At 49.3% G+C, this 26,510-nt stretch overlaps 1 protein-coding gene across 2 annotated transcripts; it reads right to left on the reverse strand.

Annotated features, from left to right (window-relative positions):
• On the reverse strand, positions 1 to 26,510 carry LOC121288303 (sphingosine-1-phosphate phosphatase 2-like). 2 transcript variants are annotated; one of them, XM_041206837.1, is made up of 6 exons: positions 26,303 to 26,510; positions 19,168 to 19,326; positions 14,429 to 14,608; positions 8,173 to 8,262; positions 3,140 to 3,666; positions 1 to 377 (listed from the first exon to the last, which is right to left on the reverse strand). In XM_041206837.1, the coding sequence occupies exons 1-6, from the start codon at positions 26,474 to 26,476 to the stop codon at positions 224 to 226; spliced, it is 1,284 nt and encodes a 427-aa protein (XP_041062771.1). In that variant the 5' UTR covers positions 26,477 to 26,510; the 3' UTR covers positions 1 to 223. The 2 variants fall into 2 exon arrangements, with proteins under 2 accessions (XP_041062771.1, XP_041062772.1); XM_041206838.1 differs by lacking the exon at positions 19,168 to 19,326 and having other exon boundaries at positions 2 to 377.

A 26,510-nucleotide genomic window follows, 5' to 3' on the forward strand; every position in this document is an offset into this window, starting at 1 on the left:
TCAACAGAATGTGATGTATTATTCCCATGACTTGTATACAGACTGCAGCAGCAAATGGTAGGAGTCAGACACGTATACCTAGCCTCTTAGTTAACATCATTTGTATATCTTATCTTCAAATAAAGAACCCACAAAATTGTCTACCAATCCTTGTCGTCTGATTGGTACGTTTACATCAAATGACAGCAGGTGGTAATAGTGCACTTTAACTCTGGGAGGTACATTAGGGAAGCTTGTTTAAACGTCGCAGCCTGAAATCCCAATCATTCAGCCAGGCTTCTTCCCTCAGCCTCTCGCTGTGGATGCCGACTGTGAGTGTAGGTCCCTGCAACAGAAGGCAGCCATACTGGGCTTGGTGCAGCATGTTTCTGTAAACTCTAGATTTAAGAAGGAGACAGACAACCTACAATTTTAAAAATAAATCTTTGAAAATCAATGATTTTCAGCAGCAACATAAACAGAGACAGCAAAACTCACACAAAACAACTGAATTCCTGTCTGTGAGATGCTCCTCACTGAAATTCATTAATGAAGTGACTGATTCAACCGAGTCAAGGAGGATGTGGTTAAGTCAGGACTATATAATCACCAGGTCAAATCTTAAGTGCTTTATTTTAATTCTCAAACAATGGGAGTGAATGGGAAGGTGCTCAAATTCCATAGCAGAATTAGTTTATTTTAATGAATGTTGACTGTGTGACAGAACACTCTGACAATGTTTTAGTTGACGGGCAATATGATCGGCCTAGGTTTGGAGGGCCAAAGGGCCTGTTCCTGTGCTGTATTTTTCTTTGTTCTTTGTTCTTTATTGGGGTAATTGTAAGGCGCACTTGACCTGGACTGAATAGGAGCCTTGACAGTCACTGCAGTCCGAAAGCATAACGTGAATCTGTTCAACAGTCTCACCTAGGTTATATCAGATTGAGTGTGTTTCCTGTAATTACTCAGCCTGCCTAGACCTGAGATGACCCAAGGTTTGGACAGCACATCCTAACAACATACGTAGAACATGGGGTAGTTTTTGCTTGCACAATTTTCATCCTTGTTTACTTCAATGTGCAATATAACTGGGACAGGACTGGGTATGTCAGCATTTTCTTGGATTTTGGGCTTCAGAGGCTAATCATGAGCCTCTCCTTATAGCCTCCATCAGCACCGAGAAAGACCTCACCCCCTCCTCCACCAACCTCAAATCCTGACTCCCCCTTGGGGGTTCCCTAATTGATATTGGATCCATGGTAGACACTTTGGGCTGAAAGTCTCTCGGGGGATTCCACAAGTCTCCCTTCAGCGTACAACTCAGACCCAACAGCAATAGGTCTCTGTCATCCCCAAGAATTCTGACTGGCGCGGAACCTCCACTCGACTCAAACAGGTCAACTGGCACTGGAAATGGGAGCTTTCTAGAGCAGGAGATCCAACACTCCTGGCTCAGTCAATTCTGGAATGTCTCTGACCACCTGTAACACACAGTCAGGTGAGGTCCACTAGCCTCCTGTTGTGAGGGCCTTGGCCTCACTGGTTAGTTCCAGGGCAGTAATGCAGACTTGAGCCCTCAAAAGAAGCATACATATATTTTTAATTTTACTGATTGCCCCTTAAACATGGTGAGGACAACCCTCCCCAGTAGCAAACAAGTGCCACAGTCTCTGGCCAGATGAGACTGATGGGCACCAGGTATGGATCCCCACAATAGTCCCATGCTCATCAGGTCCCCTCCCACTGACACCCTTAATTCCAATGGAAAGCATAACTACATGCGTAAGAATTTCAGCCCCATTCTCCATTGAGTGGTCTTTAGTGAAACTTCCACTAATAATTTTTAAAGACGTGACAGCAAGCAATCCGGGCAAGGAGCAAACAAATCAATTCACAGTTCTTTTTTCATTCATTCATGGGATGTGGGAGTCACTGGCAACACCAACATTTATTGCCCATCCCTAATTGCCCTGGAGAAGGTGGCAGTGAGCTGCTTTCTTGAACTGGTGAAGGGAGTCTCACAGTGCTGTAAAGGGGGGAGTTCTGTGAATCTGACCCTGTGACACTGTTGCATATACTTCCAGATCAAGATGTTGTGAGGCTTGGAGGAGAACCTGCAGGTGGTGGTGCTCCCAGGCATCTGCTGCCCTTGTCCTTCTAGGTGGTAGAGGTCATGAGTTTGGGAAGCATATTTGATTCAATCAGGAATGAGCTATCGCCAAGAGAGCTGAACAGTAAGAAGATGGAGCAGGTTCAACTGTTCCTACATTCAATAATGACTATGTGCACCCCAGGAAGACAGTGTGGCAGCAAGGAATTACCTCAGGAGTATCACATTTACACAGGCAACCACTGGGCAACAGTAAAAGGAAAAGGTCCTTGCTAACCAGAGATTTTGAAGCTAAGCTGAATGAGAGGCTTCACCATTGAGCATCCACCTACAGTCCCTCAGGTTTCTGACTAAATCGAGGCTGAAGCCAAGGGATTTTACAGCAGGCTTTGGGACGCCGACATTGGGGGTCAAATGGGAGTCTTGGGCCCGCACTAGTTGGGAGACAGAGTGGCGGAGCCATTTTCCTGGAGACAGCCTCCTGATTGCTCCCCTCATGCTGGATGGGCGGGCGGGTGAGTTACTGGCCCAATCACAGCAGACAGCTCTGGAGCACTGGCAGCCCCACCCGGAGAAGTAGGAGCTGCTGAGGCAGGTCTGAGAATGTGAGGGCGCCCCAAAATGGAGCCACCCTTGGAGGGCACAAAATAATTCAATAATTTAGAGGGGAAGGCGCAGGCCCCTCGGGTCAGAGGGAAAACCCCTCCAATTGGATGCTCCTGGTGGGGGATGAAGCCTCTGGCTCCAATGGACCCACTCCACCACCAGCAAAATGCCACTAAATCCCTGTAATTGGGGCCTTATCTAATTAAATAGCCTGCCTGTCACTGTGCAGCGGACAGGCAATCAGCTTCTCAGGCCACCCTTGGGAAACCCCCCCACCCCACCCAGTAGCGGGTTTCCTGTCCATGCCCCCCCCACCCCCCCACCCCACCACCACCATATTCCTGCTACCAAGGGGCCAGGAAAGTTCAGCCCCTTCAGTGCAATGGTCTCCTTCATGCCTCAAAACACGCATCAATACACATCTCCGGTCAAAGTGATAAATACCTATGCACTGCTGGGCACACTGCAAGTCCAACCACTCCAAGGCAACTGTATGTAATGTACTTGTAGGGGACCTCCACCCTCAGGAGTTTTCGAGCCTCCTGGTCTCTAGTGGAGACTCCGGCCAATCTGCAGACGAGAGTCAAAGCTACAGACTTTATAACCTGCCGAGCGATAAAGACAATCACGATTCCGATGGTGAACCTGGTGCCCATCCTGCAGAGTAATCCTGTCGACAGCGAGGGAATCTGATAGGGCGGGGCTGAGACGGGTTCTGGGATGAGGCTCCACTGATGATTGATCCAGGTGGCCACAGCAGCCCCACCACCAGCACTGACGATATTGGTGGTGTCGCCCCTTGCTGTGCTCCAGTGGTCCAGCTCAGGGTAATAGATAGACACCAGGAAGGACAGGGACAATGCTAACAGAGGGGCAAAGCTGTTCTTCATCTGAAAGGTCTCAACAGCATCCCAGAAAGGGTAGGATACGGCTACCAGCAGAGCAGTGAGTGCAACTCCACATAACACATCCTGAGGGAGAGAATGAGCTATTAGTTCCAGTGGGCTGGGAAATCAATATCAATTCCTCACCAAACTTACAGCAGTGCTATCAGAGTGGAGAAATATAGTGTAACCTAACAAGGAACAGCTCATTTAAAAAGCAGGATTCAGATTCAAACTGGAAGCTGGAAAACTTTGTTTCAAATCTTGGCGATCAGTCCCGGATACTGAAAATTCTTCTCTAGATCTTGTCACTTCCCCTCTTCTTCTCTCCTGAAGTGATGTGGCCCTTGCTGGAATATAGGTCCAGGACACCCGGCAGTACCTTACCCAAGGGGCTGTCTTCCATGTGTGAACACCACCCCCCTCCCACACCCCCACCCCCCTCCCCCCTCCCCCCACCCCCATTCGCACCCCTTTGTTTTGGTAGGGTATCTGACCATAGAGGGAATGAAGCCTGGGCTTTGCACTCACACCTCTCCACCCCACCCCCACGTCCACACAAGCACACACTCTCCAGGGCTGGTTACTGCAAGGCAACGTGAAGAAAGGCACCCAGCACTTTTCTGTCCTCCAAGGTTATGCTGATGTGCAAACGGAGCAGGACTTTGGCTGAGACCAGCTCACTCAGCATAGATCAGACACCAAGCCGGTGATCCTTCCGGTCTGTGTGACACGGTCACAGAGCTTGTGTCATGACTATTGGCTCACTGGCTCCAGTGAAACCTCTACAACTCCTAACCATTCATTAACAATCCCGTCTCTGTATCTAGATCCAGATTTCAATTTCCCAGCTTGTCCTGCAGCTAAAGAAGTGTATGTTTTTGGACCGAGATAACAGCAGAAGCATTTAATGAATAGACGACTTTTATAACATTGCTGCCTTAAGCTGTTTACATACTCAGCAGTAATAAACACTAGGGGATAGGCATTGTGTGCTGGGATTGACTGGAGTAAGTCAACAAACCCGAGGGTGACTGAGTTGATGGAGAGGATGTACTGTTTGAGGTTCTCAGTCACTCCTACAACCCCCAGGGTGGGGCTAAAATTCTCTGGTTGCAGCCCAAAAACCACAGTCATTTTATCAGAATTAAGATTGACTTTAGAAAGCGTGCCACTTGCTTGCTGCCACTTCAGCGCGTTGCAACCTGTTGCTTTGTATCATTTGTTCTTGAGATGTGGGCAATGCTGACAAGCCAGGTTTTACTGTCCACCTCTGGCTGCCCCGACCATCCGCTGTGTGGGGTTGGAGCCACACACGTAGGCCAGGCCGGGTAATGATAGCAGGTTGCCTTCCCCGACAGTACACAGACTGTCAGCTTTATTAAACTCAGTCTCACTATTTCCTGAATGTAAACTGAAGTCAGGGCTGGTGGGCTCCTAGTCCCAGGACCATCATTATTAGTCTAGAATGGGGAGAAAGTGAATGGGCGGATCGAGGGATATGATGAAAGAGTAGGTTAGTGACGTTAATCAATCAAAACAAGGGCCTTGTTGAGCTTCCTGACCTTTCCCAAAATGTTGCTTGTGATCAGGTTGTTAAATGTATATCAATTGTGTTTCCTTATACTCAGGTGGAGGCATTAACTGGAGTTTCACTCGAGCACTTCCTCACCCTGGTCAGCCTTCCCACACACCCTGGTGTTCCTGCCTGCTCTCCAAGAGGGTGGAGGCAGAGAGGGGGGTACGGAGGTGGGGGGGTGCGGAGGTGGGGGTTGGGAGTGGGGTGTGGAGGTCGGGGGGTGCAGAGGTGGGGGTTGGGAGTGGGGGGGGTGCGGAGCTGGGGGTTGGGAGTGGGGGCGGTGCGGAGGTGGGGGGTGCGGAGGTAGGGGGGTGCGGAGGTGGGGGTTGGGAGTGGGGGCGGTGCGGAGGTGGGGGTTGGGAGTGGGGGCGGTGGGGAGGTGGGGGTTGGGAGTGGGAGGGGTGCGGAGGCGGGGGGTGTGGAGGTGGGGTTTGGGAGTTGGGGGGGTGCGGAGGTGGGGGGTGAGGAGGTGGGGGGTGCGGAGGTGGGGGGTGAGGAGGTGGGTGGTGCGGAGGTGGGGGGTGCGGAGGTGGGGGGTGCGGAGGTGGGGGGTGCGGAGGTGGGGGGTGCGGAGGTGGGGGGTGCGGAGGTGGGGGGTGCGGAGGTGGTGGGGGTGCGGACGCGGGGGCAGGGAGGGTGTAGCGGAGGCGGGGGGTGCAGAGGTGGGGGGGGGTGCGGAGGTGGGGGGTGCGGAGGTGGGGGGGCGGTGCGGAGGTGGGGGCAGGGAGGGGGTGCGGATGTGGGGGGTGCAGAGGTGGGGGCAGGGAGGGGGTGCGGATGTGGGGGGTGCGGAGGTGGGGGCAGGGAGGGGGTGCGGATGTGGGGGGTGCAGAGGTGGGGGCAGGGAGGGGGTGCGGATGTGGGGGGTGCGGAGGTGGGGGGGGTGCGGAGATGGGGGCAGGGAGGGGGTGAGGAGGTGGGGGGGTGCGGAAGTGGGGGGGGGGTGTGGAGGTGGGGGGGTGCGGAGGTGGGGGGTGCGGACGCGGGGGCAGGGAGGGGGTGCGGAGGTGGGGGGAGCGGAGGTGGGGGGGGTGTGGAGGTGGGGGGGTGCGGAGGTGGGGGGGTGCGGAGGTGGGGGCAGGGAGGGGGTGCGGAGGTGGGGGGGTGCGGAAGTGGGGGGGGTGCGGAGGTGGGGGGGTGCGGAGGTGGGGGCAGGGAGGGGGTGCGGAGGTGGGGGGAGCGGAGGTGGGGGGGTTGCGGAGGCGGGGGGGGTGCGGAGGTGGGGGCAGGGAGGGTGGTGCAGAGGTGGGGGGGGTGCAGAGGTGGGGGCAGGGAGGGTGGTGCAGAGGTGGGGGGGGTGCAGAGGTGGGGGCAGGGAGGGTGGTGCAGAGGTGGGGGGGTGCGGATGTGGGGGGGGTGCGGAGGTGGGGGCAGGGAGGGGGTGCGGAGGTGGGGGGTGGTCTGGAGGTGGGGGGGTGCGGAGGTGGGGGGGTGCGGAGGTGGGGGTTGGGAGTGGGGGGGGGTGCGGAGGTGGGGGGGGTGCAGAGGTGGGGGGGGTGCAGAGGTGGGGGGGGTGCGGAGGTGGGGGGGGTGCGGAGGTGGGGGTTGGGAGTGGGGGGGGTGCGGAGGTGGGGGGGGTGCAGAGGTGGGGGGGGTGCAGAGGTGGGGGGGTGCAGAGGTGGGGGGGGTTGCAGAGGTGGGGGGGTGCAGAGGTGGGGGGGGTTGCGGAGGTGGGGGGGGTTGCGGAGGTGGGGGGGGTTGCGGAGGTGGGGGGGTTGCGGAGGTGGGGGGGGTTGCGGAGGTGGGGGGGGTTGCGGAGGTGGGGGGGTTGCGGAGGTGGGGGGGGTTGCGGAGGTGGGGGGGTTGCGGAGGTGGGGGGGGTGCGGAGGTGGGGGGGGTGCGGAGGTGGGGGGGGTGCGGAGGTGGGGGTTGGGAGTGGGGGGGGGTGCGGAGGTGGGGGCAGGGAGGGTGGTGCGGAGGTGGGGGGGTCAGGGGGAAGGGGGTGCGGGTGTGGGGGCGGGGCAGCTCCCAGTGGAGGGTTTACTACCTGGGAATGCTCCCCTTTACCATCAGGGATTTGGCATGGGGGGCGGTTGCATGCAGCAGTCCCGAGCACTCATAGGTTGTGATGGATCACGGACCCAGCAGCCTTGGGGAGTCCGTGTTCCACGTTTACGTAGTGTCTGAGGTTGTAGCCGCTTTTTAGTTATTTGAAGGGGCTGCTCCTCAACCTTTGGTCGCACTTCAGCCCCACGCTCCTGATCTTTGGACACCTGGTGTGGAGAGGGTGGGGGTGGGGGTGGATGGGGGTAGGGGGGAGGCAGTGTGCGAGGATGGGGGAGGACCTTCCTGTAAGCCTGGGTCTGGCCAAATTGGCCATTAACAAGACCAGGCAGCGGGGCTGTGGAAGGAGCCATTAGACCCGACTGTTTGCCTCACTTCTGTATTTACATTCATACCCGGGTGTCCCTGGAGAGGGAGCATGCGGTGTCCACCAGTACGCTGGCTTCCATGATTGCTGGGTGCTTCAGGGGCTGGATTGCATCATCAGCCCCAGGGATGACATTATTTAATCCGTTAAGTTTCCTTTAAAATTTTGTTTTTTGTTACAGTGCCCCCCTTAAGGGGCTGCTAATTGGTTAATTTGCTACTAGTTCATTTGTTTGTTTGATATCCTCAAAAGGGTATAAAGGTACATGTTATTGACGCTGGTGTGGTTGAGTTCGGAGGTATATGCTTGTAATGTTTCGCTGTGTAAATTAATGTAAGACTGAGTAAAGACTGGCTCCAGTACTTTCTGGAAGAGAATACGGCACTGAGGTGAAGGGCCTGTGCTGTAATGTTAACCTGCTGCTATCCTTCATGGATGCCAATACACCAGTTGTGTATTTCCAGCATTTTCTGTGCTGATTCAGATTTCTGGGATTTGTCTTTATTTCCTTTTTATCTGTGGAATAACTCAGATCACATCACTATGAAGCCAAGGCCCATTTACAGAAAACCTTTGCCATTGATCACCACCAACCCCCAACCTGTGCCCCCATCATGCGGCCTGCTGCCCATTGCTGACTTACCAGAACTGTATGCATTCCTGTGTAAATACGGCTTAGGGAGACCAAGGTACAGATAGCCAAAGCTAACAGCAGACCCAGCTCACAGGGATACTGAAATAAAAAGAGGCACCGTGTAAATAAACTCAGTGATGGCTTGGATATGAAGTACAGAACAGGTTGGAAACAGAGTAAAGCTCCCTCTAAACTGTCTCAAACACTCCTGGGACAGGAATGGTATGGGTTAGATACAGAGTACATTTAATACCTCTCGGATTCCACTCTCCTCAGAGGTCAGTGCTAATGAAGATAGCGGTGGTTTCAGAATACACTTTGGACCTAAGTAACTGTAAATGAGATGAGTTGTGTGGGTTTAGCATGAATGTAATCTTCAGTATTTAAACAATGAATCCATGTTTAACTACAAACCTGATAATTGATCTTCAGAAGCTCAGCAATGTGTGTTCTAGCTCTGACTGTTCAGTATGACTCCAGTAGTCCCCAGTCAATGTCACAGTCTAATCCCATTCCTAGCATCTTTTTGTGTGAAATAAAGATCTCACGACAGACACAGCTCTCTGCTCTTCTGCTCTCCAGTGCCCAAGGCTATCAAATACTTTATATAACCCAAGCACATAGGTTTTCATGCGACATTTGAATGAGAGGAGCATATCACATCAAGATCGACTACAAGAGCAAACACGGTTCCAATAAAACCTAAGGCAACATCACAGAGCAGGTGAGGGATGGACCTGGGCTTCGATGAATTGTAACCCCAACAAATGGTCACCCAAATGGAGCATGAAATGAAATCCAAACTGTGCTGATGGTGCTTTGGCCTTCTGATTTAGCGCTTGCCGTTTTCACCGAATTCGAAGGTCACACTACAGCCCAATCGCTCTGTAAGCACTGAGTTTAAGAATCAGCAGGTCTCACCCCAGACATAAGCTCTCAAGGATCATCCAGCGGGGGCATCCTCAATTTTTTACCAGCCTGTTTCACCTGTCCGCTATTGCTCAATGGATAACCCTCTCACCTCGAGTCGGAAGGTTCTGACTTCTAATCTCACTCTCGAGATTTGAGCACAAGAGAGAGTGAAAGCAACGATGACACTCCTACCGCAGTACTGAGGGAGTGCTGCATTATTGGAGGTACTGCCTTTCAGATGAAATGCTCAACTGGTCATGTCTGTGCTGCCCTCTCAGATGGGTGCAATTCTGAAGAATTATAAAGGATGTGATAACAGGGCACTTAGAAAATATCCACGGGATTAGACAAAGCCAACATGGATTTATGAAAGGGAAATCATGTTTGACAAACGACTGGAGTTTTTTTTTTGAGGACGTAACTAGCAGAATAGATAAGGGAGAACCAGTGGATGTGGTGTATTTGGATTTTCAGAAAGCTTTTGATAAAGTCTCACATAAGAGGTTAGTGTGTAAAATTAAAGCACATGGGATTGGGGGTGATATATTGGCATAGATTGGGAATTGGTTAGCAGACAGGAAACAGAGAGTTTGAATAAATGGGCCTTTTTCCGAGTGGCAGGCGGTAACTAGTGGGATACCGCAGGGATCAGTGCTTGGGCGCCAGCTATTCACAATATATAATCAATGATTTGGATGAGGGAACCAAATGTAATATTTCCAAGTTTGCTGACATCATGAAACTTGGTGGGAATGTAAAGGATGAGGAGGAGGTTAAAAGGCTTCAAGGCGATTTAGACAAGTTGAGTAAGTTGGAAAATACATGGCAGATACCATATAATGTGATAAGTGTGAAGTTATCCACTTTGGTAGGAAAAACAGAATGGCAGATTATTATTTAAATGGTGATAGATTGGGAAATGTTGATGTACAAGTGGACCTGGGTGTCCTTGTACACCAATCACTGAAAGCAAGCATGCAGGTGCAGCAAGCAGTTAAGAAGGCAAATGGTAAGAGGACTCATTGCAAGAGGACTTGAGTACAGGAGCAAGGATGTCTTACTGCAGCTGTACAGGGCCTTGGTGAGACCACAGATGGGGTATTATGCACAGTTTTGGTCTCCTTACCCAAGAAACAATATACTTGCCATAGAGGGAGAACAAGGGGTCACAATCTCAGGATACAGGGTAGGTCATTTAGGATTGAGATGAGGAGAAATTTCTTCACTCAGAGGGTGGTGAACCTGTTGAATTCTCTACCACAGAGGACTGTGGCGGCCAAGTCACTGAATATATTTAAGAAGGAAATAGATTCCTTGACTCTTAAGGCATCAAGGGGTATGGGGGGAGAGCAGGAGACAGAGGATCAGCCATGATCATATTGAATGGCGGAGCAGGCTCGAAGGGCTGAATGGCCTACTCCTGCTTCTATTTTTCTATGTTTCTATGTTTAAAAGCAGGAGAGTTTTCCCTGACATTCTGGCTAATATTTAGCTCTCAACAAACATTATTAATATCGGTTATCTGGTCATTATGACATTGCTGTTCATGCAGCCTAGCTGTGTGGTTCCTACATTACAACAATGACTCTAAATAGGGAGAGACTTATCAGTGAAATTGTTATTGCTGAGAGAGAAACTGTGAGCAGAACTGACCTGTTTGGTTATTTAGTGGTCAATTATTGGATAAATGTATTTTCACATTTTTCTGCCTAAACTGTAGTCAGAAGCGGAGCAGACTCACACAGCAAAACTCGTGGACTGCTCAGCTCAGTGATCAGGGATGTTGAATTCCTTTTGTGATAGTCAGTAGTAACTGATTAACCTGATAGAGAGTCACTTTCACAGTAATTAGATTTTATCGAGCTTGGAGATGACCTTGCCAATTTTTTAAAAGCTTCTTGGCAGTTCCGATCACGAAACACCTGGTTCCAGTTACCATCCTTTTAAAACATGTTCTACCTCCTTTTAGTGTCTCCATTCTGTTATAACAAACAGGATAAGCAGGCTATGTGAGCCCGAGCCACAGTTTGTGTACAGGTCCCCTCTCACTATCAATGTTCATATTGTCTGCCTAGGTGTGAGGGTGTGTCTGTCTAGGGGTATGTGTGCATGTGGGTAGGTGCGTGTGTGTGTGCATGTGGGTAGGTGCCTGTGTGTGTGTGTGTGTGTGTGTGTGTGTGCATGTGTGTGTGCATGTGGGTAGGTGCCTGTGTGTGTGCCTGTGTGGATGCATGTAGGTAGGTGCCTGTGTGTGTGCGTGTGTGTGTGTGTGTGTGTGTGTGTGCATGTGGGTAGGTGCCTGTGTGCATGCATGTGGGTAGGTGTCTGTGTGTGTGCCTGTGTGTGTGTGCACGTGGGTAAGTGCCTGTGTGTGTGTGCATGTGTGTGTGTGCATGTGTGTGTGCATGTGTGTGTGTGCATGTGGGTAGGTGCCTGTGTGTGTGTGCCTGTGTGTGTGCACATGTGGGTAAGTGCCTGTATGTGTGTGCCTGTGTGTGTGTGCCTGTGTGTGTGTGCCTGTGGGTAGGTGTCTGTGTGTGTGCCTGTGTGGATGCATGTGTTTATCACTCTTACTTTCACATTCATTCTGTGGTTCTAATTCCCTTCGACACCTTCTATAATTCTCCCTCTTGCTTGGTTTTACCCTTGTTCCCTCTGTCTGTCTATTAACCTCACTCATTTCTCGCACTATTTCTCTTTTCTGCTTTCTCTCCCAGAGCTCAGTGGATGGCACTCTCACCTTTGACTCTGAAATTTCTGGGTTTGAGCAGGGCTGGTGCAAGAATATTAGGCACCTTAGGTGAGTCTTCAGATTTGCGTGCCCCCCACAATTAACTTTTGAAAATTAATATTGTTTATTGGTATGACTAAAAATTCTGCATTTATAATTACAGGTTTTTTTTTAAACATGAAAAAGGAGAATGTTATGATACTGATTGTACATTCACATTGTTCTCTACTTTTCACGGGATATGTACTAGAAGAAATGTACATTATAATGTGTGATGTGGCTCACATGATATATGTGTTCCTGCAACAGTTAGTAGATGACTTTATGTGCAATTTATACAATCAATAATCATTATGATAGAGTGGGCTCGATTAAACCATATTCTTTTGATATCATTTACTGGTTTGAAGCTTTGGATTAATCATGTAGCTGTACAAGTTTGTAAAACTGCCCCAAACTGAATGAGGAATATAAAGTGAAATTTTGGGAAAGATCGCAATGTAAATACATGGAAATCTATATGTATCTCAGTGTACGTGGATGTATATGAGTGGGGCTAGACCTTTCATTCCCATTGCTGAAGCCTGGATGTTTACTTATGTCGCTCCACGAATAGGTCACCTGGTTTTATTGCCACCGCTCAAATTTTGCTGCTCTAAGCAATCACCTAGTTTGCCAAGTGCTAGCACTGGCCAGAGGTTCAAGTCCCACTCCAGAGACTTGAACATGAAAATCCAGGCTGACTCTCCAATGCAGTACTGGGTAAGTGCCGCACTGTCAAAGGTGCTGTCTTTCAGGTGAAGTGTGAAACTGAGGCCCTGCCTGCTCTCCAAAGTGGGTGCAAACAATCCCTTGGCACTATTTCAAGGAAAAGCAGGGAAGACCTAGCCAATATTCATCCCTCAACATCACAGGAACAGATTACCTATAGTCATTATCACATTGCTGTTAATGGGAGTTTGCACACGTTGGTGGCTATGTTTCCTAGATTATAAGTGACTACATTTCAGAAATACACTGCCACCTCTCCAGTCTGGAAATATATTGTTCAGAAACACTAGCTGCCCAGAAATCTTTTGAGCAGAATCTAGTGACTCATGGTATCAGTGCTTTGACAGTGGAAACATGGAAGACACAGTATTTGGGTAAGTAAAACATTTTTATCACTGCTTAGTAATGTTCTATCACTGCTTTACGCTTCAGGTAAATATTTATATCTCTGGTGTTTTCCAGTTTCACACTTGTAGTTAGGCATTCAAACGTCATCCATAATCCAGAAAATTCCAAAATCCAAAAATAACTTGGTCCCAAGCATTGCAAACTGGTGAGGTTATGGTGTATTTCATTTGCTGTAAAGCACTTGACATCCTAAAGTCCTGAAAGGTGCCAAATAAGTGCAAGTATTTATTTTTTCTTTATCTCCCCTCTCATTTCCTTACTCTATCCCTCTCCCTCTCTCTATCCTTCCTCTCCTAAACTCTTCTTTCCTCTGCTTTATCGGTACATCCTCTGATAGCTTGCTCAAGTTCCCATTCTTTGTGAAAGAGTCTGGACTTTGAGTGTTGTAAGCCTAGTGTTCAGGAGCACTAGAACAGGAGTGTTCAGAAATCCACAAATCTCCCCATGCCCATTTAATGAGTGTAAAATGGGAGCAAAAAGGGAAACGTCCAGGGTGTAATGCTCTATGCCCAATCTGCACTGGCATAGGCACTGCCAGGAACCTGAAGCGCCCATTTCAAACAGTCATTTGACCCCTTGCTTATGTAAATAAGGGGCCTATGCCTGTTTCAGGACCCCTGCAGGACATTGGACAGCAATAAGCCAAGCAAGGCCAGGCCCGATTCCTACTCTGGTCTCCACAGCAACCCTTGCAGCCTTACCAGCCTCCTCTGGAGCCAGGAGGAGCTGGGGTGCCCCCCCTCCCTGGGCTACAGCATGCCTGAGTGCCCTGTCATCCTACCATTGCCCTCACCCCTAACCCCGGCCACTGCCGGTGAGGTGGGTAGCGTAATTTTAGCGGGCTGCCGACAGGTGATGGCCGCTGGCCTCCATTACTACAACGATGCCAGGGACCCAGTTCTTGAGGAGCCTTGGGCCTCCACTATCCAGGCAGGCCCTGGAAATGTGCCAGGGATTATCTACCTAATATCGGGCTTTAATGAATTTCTAACCCCCATCCCCCTCACCCCTTACTAAGACTGACTCCCCAGCTTTCCCCCTCTCTGCCCAGGACCACTGCAATCCAACTGCTGCCCGGGCTGAGGTTAGCTCGCTACATACAAACCAGTGATAAACCCTGGGAAATTGCTGGCCTCTGTAGCACAGCGGCCTGCATGATCACTCCCAGGAAACAAATGGAGTGAAAACCATCTCAGGTGCAAACGCAGGAACAGGCGACAGGGATTCAGCCAATGGAGAAGAAAATCAGGCAGGTCCCAACCCACCGCGGCTTATTTCATGTCACCCCTCCCCCCCACTCACCCCACCCCAGTCGAATATCTGACGTGTCGTTGCAAGAGACCAGGGTTTTAAGAAAAGAATTGAAGCTGTCACAGAGGTGAAAGGGTTGAAGCCCACACGCACACACACACTGCCCCAAAGAAGAATTGAACTCGGCCTCACCTTGTACCTGTTCATAGTGGTCAGGAGGAAGGTGAAGGGGATTGCAGTGGCAGCCATGGCGTGGGTGGAGGGCATCCCATACTCTGCATCCACCCGCACTTCGAGCTTGACCACCGGAGGGGATGGAGGCCTGGGCCACTTTAAGACATCCTTGGAAGCCTGGCCAATGTACATAACAATCTGGCGGAACGGAGAGCACAAGGAGAGAAGGTTTAATCCACTGCAGACTCCACATATCCTTCTCACCTTACAGCAGTATCAATCAACCCTGACCTGCCACATTCTCCAGATGTCAGGGTCCAGTACAGCAGAAAGCTGTGTGCCTGTGAGCTGTTTACTACTTATCCCTACTTATCCTTATAATCTTTAGCTTTTGCTCCTAACCTGATATTTACCCAGCTCTTTAAAGAGGAATTGCTTGAATCAGCATTAACTCGGGGCTATAAGAATCTTGATAAAAATCATTGCCAAGCCTTTAGTCTCACCCCAGACCTGGTTAATTTTAAGTTTGCTTGTTCCACCTTTTGAAAGTGCAATTTAACCTGTGATGTCAGCGTTCTGTGTAATGCTTCTTTACCTCACCCCACTGTGCCAAGTACCACACCATTCAACCCGTTTCTTCCACTGCTTTCACATCCACCGGATCCACTCTGCCTTATTCCCATAAAAACGAGCCCTTTATCAGATCAGTCATCGGATCAATTCCCTAACAGTCCCTCTAGTACTGACTGGGAGTCTCTGGGACCTCTAGCTCTTGTTGCAAGCAAAGCCATTTAGGATATTCATTAGGTAATTTAAAAAAAAAGCACTATGTTTGTTTTCATTTTCTCTGTTGATTGGTTATAAAATATTGGAGATGGGAGGAAAGGTTGTTTGACTGACAGTCAAGGATCTACCAGTCGGGAAATGAAAGATCTATTTGCTTTCCAATTGGCTGTGGGAAGGCAGGACACAGTGAGGAGAGGGGGTAGGGTGGTTAAAGACTACCAAGAAATAGGAGCAGGAGTAGACCATTCAGCCCTTCAAGCCTGCTCTGCCATTCGATAGGATAAAGGATCTGCCTCAACTTCACTTTCCCACCTGCTTCCCAATTCCCTGAGGCCAAAAATCTGCCCATCCCAGCCTTAAATATAGTCAATGATTTACATTGCTCTGATGTAACCAGCTCCATAGATTCACAACTCACTAAATGAAGAAATTTCTCCTCATCTCAGCCCAAAATGATTGTCCCCTCATCCTGAGGCAATGGACCGGAATTTTGCTACTGAGGCGGGTGGTTCGAGTCCAGAAATTTCCTGACTCAGCATACCCACCTCGCTTTAAAGGGCTATGTCAGGCCCAGGTTTTGCTCCGGGGGGAGCTGGGGAGGGAAAGATTTGGGCATGCAGATCCCAAAGGCAGATCGGAGGTGGCTACGGAGACAGGCTGGTTAGAAGGGTCACCTGGTGGAGGAAGGCTGGTTAAAAGGTCCACCTAGGTTCTCGGGGACTTCATTCGAGTTGTTTTTGAAGTTTTAGCCACTCTGGCCCTCACTCCTCACATCTGCACACCAACATCCCCCCCGCCACCCCCCCCACCCCCCCCATCACCACCCCCCCCACCCCCCCAACCCCTGTGGCCTGATGATGCCAAATCATGGCCCAAACCCATCTCCATGTCCCTTCATTCACCCCATGGACTCTCCATGCCAACTCATGCCTCCCACCAATGCCCAGCCCCTTCATACCTCCCCATAGCCCAGCATACCCCTACGACAACCTCCATAGAAACTCACCAAGTATCCACCATGAGCAGATCTCAGGAGACATGTAGAGATGAAAAAAAATTTCTAACAATCTAATTTAGCTCTCTCTCATATATACTTGATAGTGAAAAAAACATTCATGAAATATAACCAAAGTTTTTAAATCTCCTCAAGTGGTTAATGTCTTAAAAAAAAAACAAACAAACCTCTATTCAGGCCCCACATCAAAGACAGTTAATCCTTTAACAGCCTCTTTAAACTGTCAAACTGTGAACTCAGAACCCCCTACTGAGATAACCACAGCTTTTGAAATTCAGTTAAGCATTCATAATGACATAATAATAGCCTTTTGGAAAAGAGTTCCAATCAAAGCTGCCCCACAGATGTTTGTTTTTCAAACTCTCAATAACAGCTTCAGCCTGTTCTTTTCATGCTTAAAGAGCAGGGGATTTTTAAAAAGTTCAGACCATGACACTTATCCACCCTTCAACAGCATCAATTTGTGACTCCAAAACTATGGGTTAACGCCCTTGGAACAGCCTAGATGGGGTCTGTTTGAACTCGGCCCTTTGAACTTAGTGCTGTGCATGGTTTTGATTTCCTGATGTGTGAATCCTGCCCAGCCCCCATTCCCAATTCAGCAAAAAATGTCGGAAATGGAGGCAGGACTTCTACATCGGGGTCCCTGTCGTGTTTAAAGGTCTCCAGTTCCGCAAAATTCTGTACCATGCTCCCACATTCTAGATTCTCCAGCTAGTGGAAGCAAGCTCTCCGCGTCCAGCCTGTCAAACCCCCTCCCCGCGTCCAGCCTGTCAAACCCCCTCCCCGCGCCCAGCCTGTCAAACCCCCTCCCCGCGTCCAGCCTGTCAAACCCCCTCCCCGCGTCCAACCTGTCAAACCCCCTCCCCGCGTCCAGCCTGTCAAACCCCCTCCCCGCGTCCAGCCTGTCAAACCCCCTCCCCGCGTCCAGCCTGTCAAACCCCGTCTCCGTGTCCAGGGCACTGAGTTTTCTGTTGGATTTAACGAGCTCCCCCTTTTTCAAAACCCACTGGCAGAGGAGTGTAAAATCGAAGCCAATCTTTCAGATTGAGATGAACTTTCATCAAATGTTCATTAAATCATACAAGGTCATTACAGAATTAAAGATGGGGAAGGTCATTCAGCCCATCTCAATTCACCCAGGCTGAGAAATGTAAATCCTGCTTCTCCCCCAACAATGGAACATCCAATTGTTTAAATTATTCCCCCACTAGCCTATCTGGAAGTTTATCCCATGTGTTGATCAACCCTCTGCCCTCTGTGTGAAGAGGTATTTCTTGACATTAGCCTAACAATTATTTTTTATGAGTTTGTATCCCTTAGTTCTACTCCTGCAATGTAATTTAATGTAACTGGCTGGAATTATCTCTATGTTCACTGAACTATTTTCTGCACCTCAATTAAGATTGCTTTCTTCCCAAGTGGAATAGCTCCAATCTTTCTTCAAGCCTCAGACGCCTGAGACTTGTGACTGGCCACACATCTCCTCTCTGCACTGCCTCCCAAGCTCGAAAGTTTCTCTTCTTTTCAGTCACCAGAATTAATCAAAAGCAAAATATCACACCCTGTCCCAGTAATAAGTTGGTAAGGCCAGGGGCCAGTCAAACATTTGCAAACTGAGATTGATGCTGCCTGACTTGCTGGGTGTTTCTAGTGTTCCAGATATCCAGCATCCATGGATTCTTAAACACCAGCTCCTTTCACCCCCCTCGCCTCCCTTGCTGGGACCTACCAGCTTGGCACCGAGTGACACAAAGCTTTCTGCTTCATCCGATGGGTTTTTGTTAGGCAAAAGTATTAAGGGCTACAGAACCAAGGTGGTTGGTTGGAGTTAGGATGCTGATCATCCATGATCTAATTAAGTACTGGACAGTCTTGAAGGGATGAACAGTCTCCTCCTGTTCCTGAACTCAGGATGTGGTCTGACTAGAGCACTACACAGAGCGACCATTCACTCCTCGAACTGGCTGTGTGTCGTTCAATATTACCATTATATTGGCCTTGCTGGTTGCTGCTCTACATTGATTGGATATGTTCAGCATTACATAACTCATGTTTCGTTTAGACTGATTGGCTCAATGTGCTGATAGAGTCTGGGAATAAATTAGCAGTCCCCAGTAGCTGATAGTGATCATGATCCATTCATGAAATATCTTGGTAAACAAGTTCTGCACGAGCAGGTATTAGTGTGTGGTTAAGGTGCAGTTTGATGTAATTAAAGTGAGGCAAGTTTGAACCCACAATCAGAAAGTACCATTCCATCAGGAATAGAGAGCTGGGTGGAGACCCAGACCACCAGACCACAGGGTACTGGTCTCCTGCCACACCACCCCCACCCTCTCCAATTGTGGAACTGCCTTTTGCCCCATCACTGCGTGGGAATCTCAACAAACAGACCAACATTCTTGTTACTTAATCGTCGTGACTGATCAGCCACTGTGGGATGTGTGACAATGAATTACAGGCACAAGAGATTGAGTCACACAACCCAGGGAGGTTCCTGAGGTCAACCCCTACTATGTGCTGAGCAGCTGATCTTGGCCTCAGCAGCGAGCGGAGCTCCAGAGTCCTGGGTCTGAGGAGAGAAGACAACCCGGAGGGTTCCAGCACCTTATTGCCAGCTATCGAGCACTGATGGAATGTGCACACCACAGACAAATAGCTTCCTGGCACATTTGAAGGAAGGCCTTTTGAACGGGCCAATGGACGTCTGCCAGTACCTATATAAGCAACAGCACTTAACCTCCCAAGGGGTTTCACAGCAGCATTATCAGACAACATTTGAGACTAGGCTGCAGAGGGATCCCAGCTAGAGTGAATTGGGCACAACGGGGGAGGAGAAGAATAAATGGTCAAAACTTTTTAGCACATTGCCCTTGTACCAACTCCCGTGACGGGTCTTTTTTATTCCCGTTGACAGCCTCACCCACCAGAATATAAAAATGAAGTAACTCACTGCCCAGATATTGATCACTCTCCGAGCCACGTAAGGGTCAATATTCCAGTAGCAAAAGGGAAGGAAGGTGATGTAAAAAACTTCCTGGCCCAAGGTGGCAGCAAACAGGAAGAGGTAGTACAGGAAGTAATTCTCAACCTTGTATTTCTTCCGAGGAACCTAGAGAATTCACACACACAATATTGTAACCAGGGTTTAGGGTACAATCCATCAGATTCTGGAGTAGAGAGGGCAGCAGAGACTGAGAGGAACTGTCATACTTGGTAAAACACAACATAAATGTATAGAAATGCAAGTCCACCTACCCTAATGGCAAAAGAATTGTCAGCTTGTATCCTGACCCTTACACCCAGTGCCAAACCCAATATTCTGTAGTGGACCTAAGAAAAGTACAAAGGAACTATCCAAATATCAGTCATCGTGTCTCCAGCCTTTTCACTGATCTCTATAAGAATTCACCCAGTGCTCAATTAAAGTAAGAGATATACATGTCTACTTTAATGTTCCTATTCTTTTAAATCATTACATATCTTCTGAGTTGCTACGTTAGTAAAACACACCTCCAACAACATGATTATATCTCTCTAATAATATAGTAATATTCATCTCCAATAAAACAGTCATATATCTCCCCCATCAATTATGCCCAATCACCCACCACTCAAACATCATCTCTTCCAACCAGCACTCCCTCCAAACCATTCCGTGGAGGTAATTTTATCAACCCGGTTTCTTGCCCCCCCTCCCCCCACCCCAGTTTTTCCTCTCCCTTTCTCAAAGGTGCGGCTGTCTTTAGAGTTCAGTTCCACAACTGCTGCCCACTCTCCAGTAACTTGCCAAGTTATCATTCTTCATGTGTGAATCTGAGAGTGCTGATGGGACATTTAGTAGTGACAAGCCCAAGACTGTCCTCACCTGACACCCAGATGTGTACATTCCAGCAAGGGTCACTAACAGTGATAAGGAACAGGAACCTTGGCGAACTTCTCGTCTTCCTGGCCCAGAGGTCACTAGACAATGATCAGAAACAGGAGCCCGGTCAAATTTACCCTCTCCCTAACACAGAGATCACTGGACAGTGAGCAGGAACCCTGTCCAATTTCCCCTCTCTCTAACACAGAGATCACTGGACAGTGAGCAGGAACCCTGTCCAATTTCCCCTCTCTCTAACACAGAGATCACTGGACAGTGAGCAGGAATCCTGTCCAATTTCCCCTCTCACTAACACAGAGATCACTGGACAGTGAGCAGGAACCCTGTCCAATTTCCCCTCTCTCTAACACAGATCACTGGACAGTGAGCAGGAGCTGGAAGCCTCAGAATTTTCTGCTCCCAATGCAGGGTGGGACACAATGTCCCAGGTTAAATCAGCTCTCAAAACTCAGCTGGGGAATGGGACCTGCCCATGTGTCTCGGTACCACACTCAAGCTTTGTTTTTTCCCCTCTGGTATCTTTATATGATGAGTGATACTTTAAAACAGAAAGACTTGCATTTAGATAGCACCTTTCACAACATCATGGCATTCCAATATATATATATATATATATATAAACAAAAAACTGTGGATACGGGAAATCCAAAACAAAAACAGAATTACCTGGAAAAACTCAGCAGGTCTGGCAGCATCGGCGGAGAAGAAAAGAGTTGACGTTTCGAGTCCTCATGACCCTTCCACAGAACTGAGTGAATATAAGGAGAGGGGTGAAATATAAGCTGGTTTAAGGTGAGTGGGGGGAGAGAATTGGGGGGTGTGTGGTTGTAGGGACAAGCAAGCAGTGATAGGAGCAGATAATCAAAAGATGCCACAGACAAAAGAACAAAGAGGTGTTGAAGGTGGTGATATTATCTAAACGAATGTGCTAATTAAGAATGGATGGTAGGGCACTCAAGGTACAGCTCTAGTGGGGTTGGGGTGGAAAGACTAGCAGAGCATACAAGATTTGAAAATAATGGAAATAGGTGGGAAAAGAAAAATCTATATAAATTATTGGAAAAAACAAAAGGAAGGGGGAAGAAATGGAAAGGGGGTGGGGATGGAGGAGGGAGTTCAAGATCTAAAGTTGTTGAATTCAATATTCAGTCCAGAAGGCTGTAAAATGCCTAGTCGGAAGATGAGGTGTTGTTCGTCTGGTTTGCGCTGGGCTTCACTGGAACAATGCAGCAAGCCAAGGACAGACATGTGGGCAAGAGAGCAGGGTGGAGTGTTGAAATGGCAAGCGACAGGGAGGTTTGGGTCATTCTTGTGGACAGACCGCAGGTGTTCTGCAAAGCGGTCGCCCAGATTACGTTTGGTCTCTCCAAAGTAGAGAAGACCACATTGGGAGCAACGAATGCTGTAGACTAAGTTGGGGGAAATGCAAGTGAAATGCTGCTTCACTTGAAAGGAGTGTTTGGGCCCTTGGACGGTGAGGAGAGAGGAAGTGAAGGGGCAGGTGTTGCATCTGTTGCGAGGGCATGGGGTGGTGCCATAGGTGGGGGTTGAGGAGTAGGGGGTGATGGAGGAGTGGACCAGGGTGTCCCAGAAGGAACGATCCCTACGGAATGCCGCCGGGGGGGGTGAAGGGAAGATGTGTTTGGTGGAGGCATCATGCTGGAGTTGGCGGAAATGGCGGAGGATGATCCTTTGAATGTGGAGGCTGGTGGGGTGATAAATGAGGACAAGGGGGACCCTATCATGTTTCTGGGAAGGAGGAGAAGGCGTAAGGGCGGATGCGCAGGAGATGGGCCAGACACGGTTGAGGGCCCTGTCAACGACCTTGGGTGGAAAACCTCGGTTAAGGAAGAAGGAGGACATGTCAGAGGAACTGTTTTTGAAGGTAGCCTCATCGGAACAGATGCGACAGAGGCAAAGGAACTGAGAGAATGGGATGGAGTCCTTACAGGAAGCGGGGTGTGAGGAGCTGTAGTCAAGGTAGCTGTGGGAGTCGGTAGGCTTGTAATGGATATTGGTGGACAGTCTATCACCAGAGATTGAGACAGAGAGGTCAAGGAAGTGAAGGGAAGTGTCAGAGATGGACCATGTGAAAATGATGGAGGCGTGGAGATTGGAAGCAAAATTAATCAATTTTTCCAAGTCCCGACGAGAGCATGAAGCAGCACCGAAGTAATCATCGATGTACCGGAGAAAGAGTTATGGGAGGGGTCCGGAGTAGGACTGGAACAAGGAATGTTCCACATACCCCATAAAGAGACAGGCATAGCTGGGACTCATGCGGGTACCCATAGCCACACCTTTTATTTGGAGGAAGTGAGAGGAGTTAAAGGAGAAATTGTTCAGTGTGAGAACAAGTTCAGACAGACGGAGCAGAGTAGTGGTGGATGGGGATTGTTCGGGCCTCTGTTCAAGGAAGAAGCTAAGGGCCCTCAGACCATCCTGGTGGGGGATAGAGGTGTAGAGGGATTGGACGTCCATGGTGAAGAGGAAGCGGTTGGGGCCAGGGAACTGGAAATTGTTGATGTGACGTAAGGTATCAGAGGAATCACGGATGTAGGTTTGAAGGGACTGGACAAGGGGAGAGAGAAGGGAGTCAAGATAACGAGAAATGAGTACCATGGGGCAGGAACAGGCTGACACGATCGGTCTACCGGGGCAGTTCTGTTTGTGGATTTTGGGAAGGAGGTAGAAGCGGGCTGTCCGAGGTTGGGCGACTATCAGGTTGGAAGCTGTGGGAGGAAGATCTCCAGAGGAGATGAGGTCAGTGACAGTCCTGGAAACAATGGCTTGATGTTCAGTGGTGGGGTCATGGTCCAGGGAGAGGTAGGAGGAAGTGTCTGTGAGTTGACGCTCAGCCTCCGCAAGGTAGAGGTCAATGCGCCAGACAACAACAGCACCACCCTTGTCAGCGGGTTTGATGACAATGTCAGGGTTGGACCTGAGAGAATGGAGTGCAGTAAGTTCAGAGAGAGACAGATTAGAATGGGTGAGAGGAGCAGAGAAATTGAGACGACTAATGTCGCGCCGACAGTTCTCAATGAAAAGATCAAGAGAAGGTAAGAATCCAGAGGGAGGGGTCCAGGTGGAGGGAGAATATTGGAGGTGGGTAAAAGGATCCGTTGAACAGGGAGAGGACTCCTGCCCAAAGAAGTGAGCACGGAGACGAAGACGGCAGAAGAAGAGTTCAGCATCATGCCAAGCCCGATATTCATTGAGATGAGGGCGTAAGGGTATGAAACTAAGTCCTTTGCTGAGCACTGAACGTTCAGCATCAGAGAGGGGAAGGTCAGGGGGTATAGTGAATACACGGCTGGGGCTGGGATTGGAAGATGGGGTGGGGACGGAGGGACAGGCAGGGGTGGAGGGTCCTAGATGGGTGTTGGTGTCGATGAGTTGTTGGAGCTTATGTTCCTTAGCACTTGAGAGAAAGATAAAAAGTTTCTTGTTGAGGCGTCGGATGAGACGAAGATTAAAATGAAACAGGGGGCACGCGCAGCTTTGAAAAAGGGTGCAGCGGTGCTGCTGGAGGGAAAGGTTGAGTGTGTTCATATGGCGGCGCATGGCACTGAGTGTGGATTTCACAATGTGACAGGAACAGCAGTCCGAGAAACGTTTTATGTCCCGGAGATACCTATAATCCTGGGTGGGTTCGAAACAAGAGGGATGGAATTTCAGTTGAAATCCAAGTGAGGTAAGTCGGAGACGGAGACAGTCACTGAGAAAGGAGATATGGCTGTGAAAGCGGGTTTTAGTAAACACTCGAAACGTCAACTCTTTTCTTCTCCGCCAATGCTGCCAGACCTGCTGAGTTTTTCCAGGTAATTCTGTTTTTGTCATGGCATTCCAAAATGTTTTACAATCAAGGCAATAATTTTGAACCGGAATCCCTGTCGTACTGGAAATGTGGAACCCGCTTGCACAGAGCAAGCTCCCACAGTAGCAACATGATAATGACCAGATAACATGTTTTACTATTCTTGGCAGGGGTATAAATATTAACTAGGACACCGGGGAGAAGTTTCCTGCTCCCTTTCAAATAGTGCCTTGGGCTATTTTACATTCCCCAAGAGTACAGATATAGACTCAGTTTAATATTTCATCCAAAAGACAACACCTCTGACAGTGTAGCACTCCCTCAGTACCAAACGGGGGCGTGGATTTTGCACTCAAGTCTTGAGAGAACCAAGAACCTTCTGGCTCCAAGATAAGAGTGTTACCCACGGAGTCACAACCTAGACAGCTAAAATGAAAGAATGTACCTTATCATCATCAAAACCTTCAGCTTCTTGCCAAAGCTTTGTTTGGACAAGATTGTGAGGGGAGACAGAATATCAAACAGTAGTGTCACTTCAGAAACTGCTGGATAATCAGGATCCTGGTACTGGACAATTTAATGATCTCAACCAGGAATGAAAGCTGTCTCGGCCCAAGAACAGCCACCTCACCTGGCTCTTCCCTGATCTCAATAGCTGGGTCTCATGCTAATGAGGCAACAGTAAACATTTTGAATATATGCCAGCAGGAGTTAATAGCACAACATGCACACACTTCCATCCTCCAATGTGTTTCTGGGTTTATAGAATAGTTACAGGAGATTGGAGCCTTTCCCTGTGAGGATGAGAGAGGAGACCAATGCCCATAGACATGCTGGCATATCACCTCACCAGCACTAGGAGAATCCCACCCTTCTAACCCCATCAACATTAAAGGTACCAGTGCACTGCACAGGCTTGAGTACATAATCCAGGCTGATGTTCCCAGTGCAGTACTGAGGGAGTGCTGCATTGTCAAAGGTTTTGTCTTTTGAATGATACATTAAACCGAGATCCTGTCTACCCTCTCAGGACAACGAGAAAGATCCCATTATACTATTTTGAAGAAGAATGGGGGAGTGTACTGGTCAATATTTATCCCTCAACCAACATCACAAAAACAGATTCCCTGCTCATTATCACATTGCTGTTTGTGGGAGCTTGCTGTGTACAGATTGGCTACATTTCAACAGTGACAACAATTCAAAACTTACTTCATGACAGTGAAGTGCTTTGGGGTGTCCTGAGGTGATGACAGGTGCTTTATAAATGCAAGTTCTTCCTTTTTTTCTATCATCCCATCTAGAGCCTCATTTCAATGAGGAAATAGGGACCTCGTCTCCATTCTGACACTGGACTGAGATCAAACTGTGAGATATCACTGGGTACTTGCTATACACCTGAGGGAATTTAAGTGTTTGTGCTGAATGCTTGGTACAGTTCACTCCTGATGTCCAGGAGGGTGTTCAGTCACACTGCAAGGAAACCTGGTGCCAATGCTCAAACACCAGGCTATGCTGTAGGTGACTGCAGTGCACCTCCTGAAAGGAGTGGAGAGTGAGTGAGGAAAGGGTTAGCCTTGACATTGACACCCTTCACTGTCCGATAGCCTCCTGTCACTCGCTAACTAAATTCACAATAAAGAATAAGCACTCAGGTGAGGTACCAGTCATAGTGTCGAAAGATAGACCAGCCATGATAACAGCGGAACAGCCTCAGAGAGGTGGGCTGAATGGTCTATTCCTCTGCTGATATTCAAAATAAAATGATCCCTTAACAATGGTTTATACATGTCCTGAGCTGTCTAAACCCCTCAGGTTCTGATCATTTCCCCCTTGGTATGCGGCTATGGCACAGGGCTATAGCCCAGAGCCCAGTACTCAGTGAGTGAGGTGGCTGTCTGCAATCAAACCGAATCAGAGACACCAGGCAGCTCCAAGATTCACCCCCTGCTCAGTCTGGAGTGTGAGGAACTGAGGCAAGGAAGAAATAGCAGTAAGAAAAATATTAACCCTATCCAGGCGGCCCAGGCTCTGTACAGCTGTGCGGTGCACCCAGCCCTATTCAACTGCAGAAGGCATTACAGTTTCCGTCCACAGCGGCAGGAGTTACTGGACAGGAGCAAGAACCCTCCCCCCACCCACCCCCCCTCCTTCCTCTTCCCAGGGCACTGAGGCCAACTGAGACACATCTAGGTGAGTTCCCAGGAATCTGTCGGAATCTGGACCCTCCCCTCCCCTCCCTACCTGTACTATTTCCCTCATCTTTCAGACATTCTTCAGCAAAGCGGGGGCGGGGCTTTAAAATGCTGGGGAGCGGGGGGCTGCCCCTTAGAATCTGAGTAAAAGTCAAGACCCGAATCCAGTGAGGAGAGGCGGTGCACTCACCGGAGCTGCCGAGGCGGTGCGGTTGTTTTCGGTGTTGACCTGGTCCCTGCATCGGGCTGTGGAAACTGGCTGTGACTGTCCCTCAGCTTGTGGGGGGAGCAGACTGAGGCCGCACAGCCGCTGAAACTGAGCCACCAGCTCCGGACCCCGCACTTTATTCAGCAACTCGTCCATGTCACGCCTGGTGGAATTGGGGTGTGGGGTGGGG

This window comes from Carcharodon carcharias, chromosome 15 (genome assembly GCF_017639515.1).
Source record: "Carcharodon carcharias isolate sCarCar2 chromosome 15, sCarCar2.pri, whole genome shotgun sequence".
NCBI classification, from domain to species: Eukaryota; Metazoa; Chordata; class Chondrichthyes; order Lamniformes; family Lamnidae; genus Carcharodon; species Carcharodon carcharias.

Coding starts and splice junctions, on each gene's coding strand:
- LOC121288303 (XM_041206837.1), bottom strand. CDS start 26,476: ATGGACGAGTTGCTGAATAAAGTGCGGGGTCCGGAGCTGGTGGCTCAG. Junction 8,263..14,428: donor CCACTATGAACAGGTACAAG/GTGAGGCCGAGT, acceptor TTTTTATTTCAG/TATCCCTGTGAGCTGGGTCT. Junction 3,667..8,172: donor CAGGAATGCATACAGTTCTG/GTAAGTCAGCAA, acceptor TCTCTCCCTCAG/GATGTGTTATGTGGAGTTGC.